Here is a 12,855-nt window from a genome sequence, read left to right as displayed (position 1 = left end):
AACTGAAATGAGAGTTAAGTTGTTGTCTAAATCTTACTGCAAAGCACCACGGAAAAAGTTATTCTCCGAATTCAAGAAAACTTAGAAAGCAATTTCACGTCCCCAGACATTCCTTTTGTTTTAAAAGTTATATTATATATAGTTATAAAAACCAAAAATTGCATTAGATTTTGAAGTCTTATTTCAGAGTTGGTTTTTTTTAAAAGTGATTTAACACAACTGTGTAGCATTGTACTGTCCACAGGGACCTCTGGGTTGTTCTGGTGGCAGGAGGGGCTGTGGGGTGCATCAGTGCCGCGCAGCCGGACCCTCGCACGTGTGAGCTGCAGCGAGGGCACGTCCTGCAGCATCCCCTCCACCAGCGCCCACCTCCACCGGCACCGCTCCAGCCCCCAGCCCGCTCCGCACCGGCGGGGAGAGGTTTGCCAGGACCCGCCTGTGGATTAGCTGGGCTGTACCGGTGAGGTGTCTCTTCTAGCATTGCTTCCAATAACTATCAAAAACTGAGTTTGTCTTTTGGTGAGGATTGCACGGCTTTTGATAAATACAGGGTTATACTCCTGGCTTTACGACTGTGACTTTGTTTGTAACCCTCGTCTTCTGAAACTTTCCATCCTTATAGTTATCTTCCATTTGTTTATTTATGTTTGGAACTCAAAGGGTTGGTTTTTTTTGTTTTCTTCCTAACTTAGAGGTTGTCCACGTGGGCTCGTAGCCGGGCGCCTCTAGCAGTGATGATTCTATCTGTGTGCAAAGCCGTGTTCAAAACCAACATTGTGTATTACAAGCGAAAATACCGAGATAGTGATCTATTAATACTCTTTTATGCCAGCTGGACTGTAGGAAGGCTCACTGCTACTCATCCCAAGAGGGTTCCTCCAGGCTGACATGGCTCCTGTGAGCACGTCAGGACTGCAGTCATGTTTGCAATGTCACATCCTCCTTGCAGCCAGGGCAGGAAAGCGAGGAAGTCATGGTCTGAGCGCCTGGGATGCCTGGCAGTTGTGGTGGCTTATCGGGACCGAGCTGGTCGTCACAGGGTTTCTAGGTGGCTTTCGGTGGCGTTGCGGGGCTGGCCGTGCCGTGTGGCTGCTGCGTGAGCAGGGCAGGACGCAGAGGGGACAGCAGGACAGCACGCTGCATTGCTCGCACCAGCCCAGGTGCCTGCACGGTGCTTCAGGGACACGGGGGGCTGGGAGCGTTTTGCCAAGGGATGAGGGAGCAAACCCCCCTCCATGGCCTGGGCTGTGGCCCTGCTTTTGGGGGGCTGGGGGTGGGCTTCAGTTTTGGGTCACCGTAGCAGTTGTGCGGTGGTGCTCCAATACACGACTTGCCTTTGGAGCCAGGCTAACAGATGTAATTCGCGTATTGTATGAGTTGATAAAGTCGAATTAATTTATGGCGTAACAAATAATGCTGGGGATATATGGATATAAACGTATCAGAGTGCAGCTGCTTTTAGTATAATCAAAAAATAAAAATGCTAAAATAGACTATTGAGTTTTTAAACAGCTATTTAAGAATTCAGTTACTTCAAAACTATTTTTAAAGATTCTAAAAGCTTCCCCTTCCCCTACCATAAGGTGTAATAACCGCTGAAATAGATCCTGCTTTTAAATGTCTGGTTTTGCTTTTTCACAGTCTGCATAGCTAGACTTCTTTTTGCTTTCAGCTGGCATAAACCCTGTGTACTCAAGCATCTATATTGATGTGCATATCTATTGTTTCTAATCTGGTCAGTTGATCAATGAAGACCAGCATGTAATTAATTCTATAATATTGCACACAATGTCCCACTCTACGTTTATCCAGATGGATTTGTTATTTGTTAACAGTAGCTGCTTCCCTAAACAGTTTCAAGAGGATATAATGAGAGTGGTTTTGTTCTTCCTAGCCTTCCCGTTTTTTAGCTGACAAATAATTTTGAAGGGAAGCAATTTCAGAGAATATTCCTTTTTATTTATTTATTTTTTCTTTCCCCTTCTTTTTTCTGGATCTCTCTCTTCAAATGCTTAATATTTGTTGATATTTTGATATAATAGTCCAAAGTGAAGGAACTAATTGAAGATGCACGATTTGGTTACTATTTCATTCAAATGTCTGTGGAGGTCAGCAGGAGAAGTTAAAAGCCTGCTTGTATCCTGAGGACCTCACAGATCTCATTTCCAGTGAGCTGGGGAGAAACTGGAAGGGGCACCAAAGGAGTCAGCAGCTTGCCCCAGTTTCAGTCTGCAAGAGGGACCTTTGGTTCTGCTGTTCCTACGAGATAGGTGATGGTACTCAAGGAAAAGTTGCGTCTGCCTGACCTGTCCACTATGATGTTCTACTTCTGCTGTTTTGGTTCTCATGCAGATGGAGGGAACGAGGAGCCACCAGACCGAAGACAGGCAAGTGTAGACTCCCGTCAGAGCCGATCTGGGCAAGGTAAACGTTAGTGTTGTTCTGCCTCAGTCACTCGTTTCTCATTTGTTGACCTTTTATATATAACGTTTTGTGTTTTTCGTAAGACTGTGTCAGCCGACAGAGTTTTGTAACCATCGTTATGATCCACATAGCTACAAATTTACTAATATTCACGACCCAGACTAGCTTTGTATAGTTGGAAGGCGTTGAGACCAACCCGTGGGGCGGCGCAGGCGTACCTGTAGGTGTGCGGCATCGGCGTTTTGCAGATGGAGGGACGGAGCTCTGCATGAGGGTGGTTGTTGGGGCTGGTGTAAGAAGTCTTCAGCACGTACCAGTGCAGATCAACAGGTCACTCGGTGGCCGCTTGCCTTCCCTGTTGATTGCAAAGGGGAGAACCTGGCAGGTTCTCAATAACCAGGTGGTCCTTCCCCCGGAGCCCGTGATGGGATGGATTGGGGGGACCTCTGTGCTCCTGTCTGGGGCTGAACATCTGTGTGGTACCTCTTCTGCTTTGTTTTGTTTTACTCTACAGCAACAGGGCAAAATGTCCCAGGAAGAGAGTAGTAACAGCAGGTTTTATATTGTTTAAGTAATGATTTGACCAACTCTTGTTGAGTAGCCATCCTTCACGGTAGGCTCGGTGTCAAAGCCCCCGCTAGAGCCGTGTAATGGCGTTTGCTGCCACTGACAACAGCAGCATTTTGATTCCTGCTGGCTTACGTGTCCTTTGGAGTAGCTTACTTAAAGTTTTAAGTGTTTTCTCATTTGTGAGGGTTGTGAGAACGCTGGTATTTTCACGGAGCTCTTGAGACTTAAGAAGCATTTTTTGGAATTATGGCTCTGGTCGGTGCTGCGTTGACTTCTCTTTGGGATTGTGGCAATCATTTTCTTTCCATTTAGGTTCAAGTCTGTTGTTGTCATGATGTCCTACTACACAGACGTTTTCTCCAGAGCAATGTTCCTTTTCGGCAGTATTCCTGTGTTGCCCGGGTAAAATTTTTGCAAGTGATTGAAGCCTGTGATCAGAATTAGGGGGATCGGAATTTAGAGTTAAAACCCTGAAGCCCTGTGAAATGTCAACAGCTGAAACTGCCCTGTTAACAGAAGATCTTTGAATTATCTTTTTGTTACTCTTTGAAAATGTGTTATTTTAAATTTTCTTATTTCAAAACACAAGGGCTAAAATTAGGAAGGAACAAGGGAATTCAGAGCTGCCTGTACCCCAGGATAGCTCACATACAAGTAGAGTTTCCGTGCTTGGAGAAGACAGGATGAATGGGGCTCTTGCCCAGGCACTGTCAGCTCAGAGATGGTTCTGGTGTGTTATTCCGGAGGCCGAGCCTGGCCCGCGTTGGCTGCCGTCAGTCCCGTAATGTCCTTTCGTTTGTCTGGGCTTTGTCCCTTGGCTCGTTGTTACAAGATGCAGCTGCTGGTGGGACTTGGCCGCTGGGTTCCCCTGCGCTTGTTTCAGGCGCTTCTGCTCCCTCCCTGTTTGTTCGGCATCTCGGCTGCTGTGGAAAAGTACCAGTTTGGGGCAGAGACCGTGGGCTTTTTTTGCAAGTACTTACTTGCTGAAGAATGAGCAGCCTGTCCCCGTTTGCCTCAAGGGGTGTGACCCTGGGAACTGCAGTAGCTAGCGAGATGGGTCAGCGTGAGAGGGAGCAGAGGGGGAAATGGGTCAAAAATACTTCCAGCTTCTTGGAGAAACAAGCTCCTGTGCTAAATATTTCCGCTTGGATCGATGGATGCAATTGTAGACGCGGGATATCTGCAGCGTGGAAGAAGTCCCTCTGCTCCATAGGAGTGTTCTCTTTCACTTGGCCCCGGGCAGTCTGTAAGCTGCGATCTGCCTGCGTGTCCGACGGCTGGTTTTCACGCGGACGGATTAAGGGGTGCGTTATGCTCAGATAAACCAGCCAGCTGAAATGAGGCACTCGTCGTACTTCTGTTTAAATGTCCACTTGCCGCGTGTGATGCCCAAGCGTTACAGCTGCCTGGAAAGTGTTATCATCTTGGCAAACTTCAAAAAATTGTTTATTAGTTCATATATGCACTTTGCAGTAACATCTTAAGTATATTTTATAGACAAACCATCAAAGTTCCAGTTCAGCTGGGAATGATCCCTAATTTGAGGGTTTGAGAAACCCAATATTTTTTCTGACTGAAACAAATTGTAAGGCTGTTTCAATTTACCTTGTTTGCGTGTTTGTTTGCTCTGTTGAGGATGAGAGAGGAAATTTTGTCATCTGTGGAATGAACATAGTGTGTTGTGGGTATTTTGTGAGTTCACTAGTTTTGTTGCAAAGCATTTGAATTTTAAGAGGGAAAACACTCCTGAAGACTTTGCAAAGATAGAGTTACTTTATTTCTGTATAAGACAGTGCCCAAAGTTGCCCTTGGCTTTGGGTAAAGATTGGTCAGAGATACTGGGAACTTACACCATAATAACCAGTGACACACACACTGACTTGTGGGTCTTTCTCAGACCTTAAGTTGCGGAAGATGCCTGATGTTCATAGTTCAGAACCTGAAATCTAGTCTGAGGAAATCTGAAGTTTAGTTTTAAGAATCAAAATCAATGACGGAAAATCTTTTTTATGTGCCTGCTGCCAAATGTATTTTGAAAAAACATCGTAGCTTGTTTTTGTCGATGCTGATGCCAGTTTTGGCACCGATGCTGGTTTGTCTTTCCTGGCACTTGCAGGTGATTACGAGTAGGCTTGCAGAGTCAGCAGAGGTGTCCAGCTTGTGATAACCCTGGAAAAAACAAGGTCCTTGATCAGCTTACGTCAAGTAAACTGTATCTGGAGCTAGTAATTGCAGTTGGCAGTGCGGAGCTGGAAGAAGTCAGGGTGTTTTTTCTTGCTACACTAGCGGCATGCTATCAAATTATGCCCTCCTGGAAAAATTATGGCCAACTTCCCTACTAAAGCCACTGCACCTTTTGGATGAGGAGCAAAAAACCATAGAAGCAAGACCATCAATCGAGTTTGAGCTCTGCTGAGCAGTGGTGCTGCCCCGTCTGTGCGAGACGTGGGCTCGCTCTCCAGCAAACCTTGCTTGTCCTGTCTGCACGAGGTGCTGCGTCACGTCCGATGGGAAGAGCCCAGCGAAATGGCACCTCTGCAGCTGTGGCCATCGTGCGTGGCCGTGCTGGTCGGATGGTGTCAGGTGGGAGGGAGACCCCAGGGTGGTGCTCGGCTGCTGAACCAGGGTGGGCGGGTGGCTGCTGTCTCCCTTGACTGCTTTTGTAGTCCATGGAGAGGTCATGGATGGAGTCAGGGGGTGTCCAGGATGGGGTGGTTCTCTTCCTGAAGCAGAACCTAAACTCTCATCGCTTCTAGACGCGCTCCTAGGCTGCGTGCTTGGATGTGGGCACTGAAATTCGATGAGCGGAACGCACTTTCAGCCCATGCAAGTACTGCCGGTGTGTGTGACTGAAGGCAGCCGATGGGATGCTTTGGAGGTGGAGATGAGCACAGCTGTGATATCTGTAACGAAGCGGTGCTGGTGGTTGGTGGGTTGCAGTGGCACGCGGCAGCTTCGCTTGGATGGGCTGGGGTTGAGAGGCGAGGCTGAGCCGCTGCTCGTGTCGAAACTGCAGGGGAACGGTGGTGAGGCAAGAGTTCTAGTTTTTTCTGACTCCAGCCATTTTTTTTTAATCTAAGTATCTATAAATACATATCTATTTACATGTGTGTGTATATATACAAAAGACACAATACTGTCAGATCATCAACTTTTAATTAAAATAAAATACAATGATCTGTTTCCCCTTAAAGGGATGTACTCCATTAGAGCATTCATGTGCACGCTTAATTAAAGCAGCATGAAATGAATAGAAAAACATCAGTGTCTGGCTCACAGTTTGTGGCAATAATGACAATCTCCGATGAATAAAACGTATCGAACTGTAGTGTACTTACTAGAGCATAGTGAAGTTAAAAAAAAAAACCACAAAAACACACAAACCACCTCTGCAAGGATTAGGCTTTCAACATATATTGAGTAAATTGCTGTGAATGTGCCAAGTGTTCAGTAAGCAAGAGAGTAAAAGTTGTATTTTGAACTGTCAGAAAAAGTGCACGTGTCAAGTGTGTTAGTGTTTGTTTTGGTTCCTTGTAAAGAACGATACAAAAATGCGGAGAAATGTTCCTGAAAGTTGGCAGCAGCAAGGGATGGATTTTAGCCACAAACGCCGCTCCTCCAAGCACGCTGCAGGAACTTGGCCAAGTTTTTTGACAGTTGCTTCAATATGGGGTTTTCCTCTGATAGTAACCGATATGTTGGGTTGTTCCCGTTGGCCTCTGGATGTCTGGAGGGAAGTTGGTCCATCGCCTCCTCTGGAGTACCCCATGTTTGAGGCATTTACTCTTCTGTCTTCTCCCCCCTTTTGCCTGCCGAACCTTCCGTCTGGCGGTTACATCCTCTCTTTGCAGCACCTCCTCGCAAGGCACCGAGAGCAGCACGGCTATCGAACGGAGATAATGGAAGCCTTTATGGAGGAAAGTAGGCATTAAAAGCTGAAATCCATCTCTTAAAGGTGTGGCACAAGTGTAGTCGCCTTACATTATCAGTAATGAAATATTAACGTGAACAGTTTCAGGTTGTTTTTGCAGATGAATGATTAGCCGTCTCTGTTAAGTTGTTCATCTTACTGGCTGGAGGTGGAGAGCCCCGTGTCCTTGACCCTGGGGGGTGGAGAGCCCCGTGTCCTTGACCCAGGGGGTGGAGAACCCAGTCTTCTTGACCCAGAGGTTTCCATGTCCTAAAGCTGATGGGAGGAACCTTACGGCTCCCAACTCGTGCTGGTCTGGAGCACCTGCCCTTAATTTGTCATTTGTATTTATTGCAACAGTTAGTGTGCTGTGCCTTCACTGTTCTATCTCCACTTGTTGTCATGTTACTTGGTGTCTTCCACGTGGATCCGTAGCGGTGTGGCTCCCATATGGGCGCTGTGCATCTCTGGGCGCTTCTGTACGTTTGTTGGGGGAGAGTCGGCCGCGGTGGCTGCCTTCGGAGGCTCTTGTTTGTTTGTTTGTTTATTTGTTTTGAGCCTGAGGTCCTGGTGTTGAAATTGAATTCAACTGGAAGTTGTTTGTTTTTTTTTAATTAGAAATCCACAATTTAAATGCACGAAAAGCTTACCAGTAAAAAAGATGATTCTTTTTTCTGAATTATATATAAAACTGGTGACTCCAGGACTCTGAATGACAAACGAAAAAAAAATAAATACCAAAAATCAATTCTTCATGGTTATGCTGTTCGTATTCTAAAGAGGTGTGCTGAGATGTTCCAGAAATATAACTTCTTCAAAGGAAGCACCGAGGCGGTGCCAGAAGAACGGTAGCAGCCGTCCCCGCTACCTGCGGGAATGGTGTGCAGCAGGGCGGCTCCGTGCATCCCCTGGCGAGTGCTGATAAAAGCAGGAGGCTCCCTTGTCTGCTAACCAGTTCCTTTTTGTGTTTCTATTCCCGCCAGGCACCTCCACAGAGAACGACTGTGCTTTTGAACCCGACTACGCTATTCCGCCACTCCCAGTGACCGAAGGTATGCAGCACATTCGGATTATGGAGGGCATGTCCCGCTCCCTTCCATCCTCCCCCTTACTCACACATCAGTCTATCAGTGTTCGGCTCCAACCTGTGAAGAAGTTAACTGGTAAGGACTTTAAATAAAGTTCAGTGGGGCTTTTAAGGTCCGTTGGTACAAAAATCTGTAAGAAAGCGCTTTGAACAAGCTTCTGTATACGAGTCATCGTTTGTTTATTACAGCAGCTACTTCAGTCCAACCCAGGAACAGATTGGATTTCACGCTGACAGAGAGATCTTTCTGTTCTGAAAAGGATCTCTCTGTTTTACAAATATTCTCTAGTTTTCGGAGAAATTTCGAGCAGAGCGTGTTTCAGTTCCACTTTGTACTGTGGTTTATGCACAGGGGAAGTGGTACAGTAACTTAAAAGAACCTTATGCTAAAATTCTGAATGCTGAGAGAATACATCAGAAAAATGATAAACTTATACAGCAAAGTAATATTTCCCACCCCCGTAGTTCATGCATGATCTTAAACTGTTTTGTTTAATCTGCTGGGATTGTGGTTGGAACACCTAGAGATTGTAAAGAAGTTGGATTTTTAAAAGCACTCGGAGTCTTAAAATCCGTTTAAAAGCCTGACATCGTATTTCTGTTGGTAGCAGTTTAGAGAAACTTGCTGCTTGCCTAAAATCTGACATCCCTCCGTGCCCGTCTTGAAAAACCATCACCCAGTGTTCTGCGTTTGTGCTGAGAGAAACCGCGCCAAAGAGAATTTTTACCCAGTATAATCTGACCTGTGCTTGCAAAAGGGAGCTCCGATCCACTTTGTACCTTTTGTTTTCCCTGCCCTCTGGTGAAAGGAGAAATTGAAAAGGACGGGAGGAGGAGGAGGAGGAGATTCCTGAATCGTGATGGAGTCACTGGGCAGGGTCTCGGGGTGGTCCGAGCCCTCTCGGTAGCAGCAGAACTCCCGAGGTACGGGAGAATCAGGTAGATAAAGAAATAAAAGGATATGAAAATAGTTTAAAAAGAAGTTTTAGTGCCTTACTCAGCTGCCTTCAACGTGAGTTTCCCATCGCTGAGAACCTGTGAAGCGTGGCTGAAGGGCTGTCTTAAAATGGGAATGCCTGTTGGTGGGAATGAGGATAGCTCCGTAGCTGCAAGGCCGGTCCTTCAGGAGGGCTGCTGGTGGACACTGGGAGGGACGCGTGGGGTTTTGTGGATTTGGGGTTTTTTGGAAACGCCTCTTTCTTAGGAGCATCCTTCAGTTTGCGGTCCTGAGTCGGGGCTGTGCAGCTGGATGCTCAGACCTGCTGTCTGTCTGTCTGTCCGTCAGCGGTGCCTTCTCCTTTGCGGACCGGCTGGGAGCGCGGCGTGGCGCTGAAACCAGCTGCGCTTCCCAAAGGTCGGCGTTGGCTTAGAGAACCATAAAATTCACTAGCGGCTTACAAAAGTAGTTTCAAACTGCAATCTATTTCAGCTTAGTGTCTCTAAAACCTTGTTATTTTTTATTCTCCAGTAAGGATACACTGCTTGCAGCACTTCATGGGTGGAAATTCTGTGTGTGCTTGGCTTCCCCCCCACCCTCCCCATCATACCGTGTAGTAATGGGTAGGTGTGGAATCCACAACCTTCCTGCCACGAAAAGCATAGGTTGTGAAAAAAGACAAAAATAAATCCAGGCTATTTTTTCCTTCTCACAGCGTGTCTGTGCTTGGTTAATTTATAGTGTGATGTATAGCTTGTTTGTTACTGCTTTTCCTCAGATTTCTCCCATGTTCCTCACATTCATCCCGTTTCCTCTTCCTCTTAGTTGATGAGTTACTCACAGGGGTTTGCTTCCTTGTTTTGTGTGCCTGCCTTAGTAGGGGCAGCTAGTACTAGCCAGTTCCATAGACCTTTTTTTTTCAGTTGGGAAAGGATAAAAATATGTATTTTACATATAGTGTAGGCCTTTGTAGCATCTTTATCTTGTTCTTTGCCCTTCTGTTCCCTTCTTTTGGCCGTAAACCTTTGTGTTTATGTGTGTGTTTATATTTGTGTTATCTTATGTGTGCTCTCCTGTTGAAGCTCTTGAGTAACTTTATATTCACGTGTCTGCTTGAGCAGTTCGTTGCTCTTCTCTGAAATACACGCAGAGGGTTTGGGCTCAGCCCCGTGGAAGGAGAAGTTTTTCTTACACCGCCACAGCTCCGTTTCGCTAACACCTCCCAGCCTGCTCAGCGAGCTGCCGTGGTGGGGGGCTGTGGGACCCCCGGCTTGTCAACAGGCGTTAACCTGCTCCCACCTCCCCAAACCACCGTTTGTCCCGGGCAATTAAGCTCCGTGTGTTCATAAATATCTTTTTCCAGGTGGAAACAGATCAGACTCCGTCTGGCTCCAGACTTGGAAAGCTTTTGTTGGATTTTGGCAGGGCTGCCGAGTCCCGCTAGTTCCTCAGAAGACCCGATACTGGAATTCCAGCAGTGACTTTGGCCGGGGGGGGGGGTTCAAAGGAAGGGGTGGTGATTCATGGAGACTTCAGGGCTGCAGGCAGCTCACTGAAACGTGTCCTCCAACACCAGTGAGGTGGGCTTGGAGAGCCAGACGTTCAGCTGGTGGAAATCCATAGTCCTCCGTCAGTCTGGTTTGGAAACCGCATGTGCTGAAACCTAGAGCTGAACAAGGTGTGTGCAGAACGAGGTGACAGCAATAAAATGCTGTTAATTGTTGTTACACAAAATCAAGAGAAGTGTAGGTTCCTGCGTTTGTTTGGAGACTTGTTTTGGGGCCACACGAAATAGCAACAAAAAATACTAAACAAAATATATTTTAAATATTGTGCTCCGGCTCAACCCAGTCCGGTATAGCATGAAATCCCATGCTGATGTTTTGCACGTACACATCTTGATGACTCCGGTGGAGCTCCTGATACGCTTAGAATTCCAAGTGTGTTTCAGTGCGTTGATGGAGTAGCGTGATTTTTTTAAATTATTAGTTTAATTTACTGTTGATATTGTAAAAGGAAGGTGTTTATTTTAACTCCTTGTGCAGTCATTATAGGGATTTGTTTGCTTTCATTAAGGTAACGTGAAGGAACAGGGAAAGTAATGCTTTCCGCTCTTTGTTATTCATAGTATTTATCATGTTTCTTCAACTATTCCTTATCATCTGTCTCTTATTTATGACTAATCTGAGAGATTTTTAAAAAAACATAAAAATCCCTCCACAGCAGAAAGAGATGGCTGTTTGCGGACTAGCCATTGCCTCTATCCGTAAATAAAAAGGATTTTGCCAGGGGACATGGACTGGCAGTTCATAAAGATCCTCCTCGATTTTTATTCATTAGTGAGGCAGCACAATCTGTAAAATAAAGAAAATTTGGAGAGAACGTTAGATTTGTGAAGACAAGTTCACAGGTTTGCATTATTTTCGGCTGTGTTTCTCCCCAGTCTTGCTCAATACACCTCTCTGATTTTACTGAAACTTGTAAGTGCCGTCACAGCGTGCTCAGAATCTGGGGGGATCGATAAGCAACTTGGTTCAGAAATCCTGGTGTGGCTGTGGGAGCTTTCAGATAAGCAGCCAGCAGCCTGACAGGCGATGCATGGAGACATTTCACAACGTCTCGCTGGCTCTGATGGTTTCCTCTTCTGCTTTGTCTCGTTCTGCTGTCCAGTTGTTAAATCTGCACAATAACGGCAGTGATTCCTTTTGGAAAAGGGATGAGGGTGATTCTGGGAAACTGAAGTATTACAAAGAGAGGCTTTTGTCCGTCTGACAGTTGCCACATGGATCTTTCAAAGCGACCTTCAGAGCACAGAAAATTGTTGAGAAATTATCCAGTTGTAGGGGCTTTTTCATGCTGTTTGCTTCTTACATACATTTGTGTGTGACTAACTCATTCATGTCATAATTTCCATATCTGTGGTTGGGTAGCGGAATGGTATCATTTGTTACACAAAAAACTTTGTTGTCTTGGTTTGGTCCCCGTCGTCCCCCCCCCTAAAGATTTCATTCTTAAGACCATTTGCAACAAAACATGACTGTACCAGCATCTGCACTTACACTTTCTAGAACTCTTCAGAGATGAAAATTTAAATACGAAAGACTTTTCAGGCTCTTCATGAGACAGTTTGCTCACATTTAAGGGCTAAAGTATCTCGCATCATTCTGGATCTGCACGGTCCGTCCCGGTGTAGGGGAGTGGGTTTTCAGCTCCAACGGGGAGGGGAGAGCAGCGACTGGGATGGCCCCTTCTCATGGGCATCGGGGTGGCACGTCCATTTGGGGTTTGACTTTGCCCTGAAAAAAGGAGAAGAAACCTGTATGGTGCAGAGAAACTTGCCCAGCAGAAACTGCGGTGCTATCCATCTGTTCACTTATTTATAATGCAATCGTTTTAAGTTCTTAACCTGGCTGAGTTGTAAACAAGCCAGCTTTTCATCCGCAGAGAAGTTAGAATGTCCACTTTTGGTCCAAAGCCATCAGAACACGTTATGCAGAGCGTTGGTTTTCTTTCCAGAGGAACTGAGGTCACTTGCTTACATGTTGATATCTGGGTTTTCTGTGTATGGAGACTTGGCTGGATTTGGAGGTTGATAAATATTCAGTATGGTCACAATTTTCACTCTGCTGAATAGTCTGGTAATTAAGAAAAACTGAGGTCATTGTGGCTCTAAAGGGTGAAGTAATAGTAAGCATAAGTAATCAGCTCTCCCTCTCCTGCCTGGATAACCTATTGTGTAGCAGTGGCTAAGGGCATATTTTAAATCAGTGTGTTCAACCTCAGTTTATGCTGTTTAATAATTTATTTATTTTTATAATGGTGGCTTTATTAGCAAGTGTCATGTGAAAAATACATGATAAAAAGAAAGAAGGAAGACCCAACCCAAACCCTGCCAGCCCAGGATAAGTATGCAGAAGGCACCATTTT

General features: G+C 45.8%; 1 protein-coding gene across 8 annotated transcripts in view; it reads left to right on the top strand.

The window, feature by feature from the left end:
• TANC2 (tetratricopeptide repeat, ankyrin repeat and coiled-coil containing 2) overlaps nucleotides 1-12,855 on the top strand; it is a 247,545-nt gene that overhangs the window by 89,106 nt on the left and 145,584 nt on the right. For 3 of the 8 annotated variants that reach the window (XM_056362301.1, XM_056362300.1, XM_056362298.1), the window contains exons 4-5: nucleotides 2,353-2,424; nucleotides 7,888-7,956. In XM_056362301.1, coding sequence (XP_056218276.1) covers nucleotides 2,353-2,424; nucleotides 7,888-7,956 — 141 coding nt within the window. Of the gene's footprint in view, nucleotides 1-2,352; nucleotides 2,425-7,887; nucleotides 8,068-12,855 lie in introns of all 8 variants that reach the window. The other 5 variants (XM_056362296.1, XM_056362295.1, XM_056362303.1 and 2 more) reach the window with 3 other exon arrangements.

This window comes from Falco biarmicus, chromosome 17 (genome assembly GCF_023638135.1).
Source record: "Falco biarmicus isolate bFalBia1 chromosome 17, bFalBia1.pri, whole genome shotgun sequence".
In the NCBI taxonomy this organism is placed as follows: domain Eukaryota; kingdom Metazoa; phylum Chordata; class Aves; order Falconiformes; family Falconidae; genus Falco; species Falco biarmicus.
Note: the sequence above shows the minus strand (reverse complement) of the source record. Positions and strands in the feature narration are given on the sequence as shown.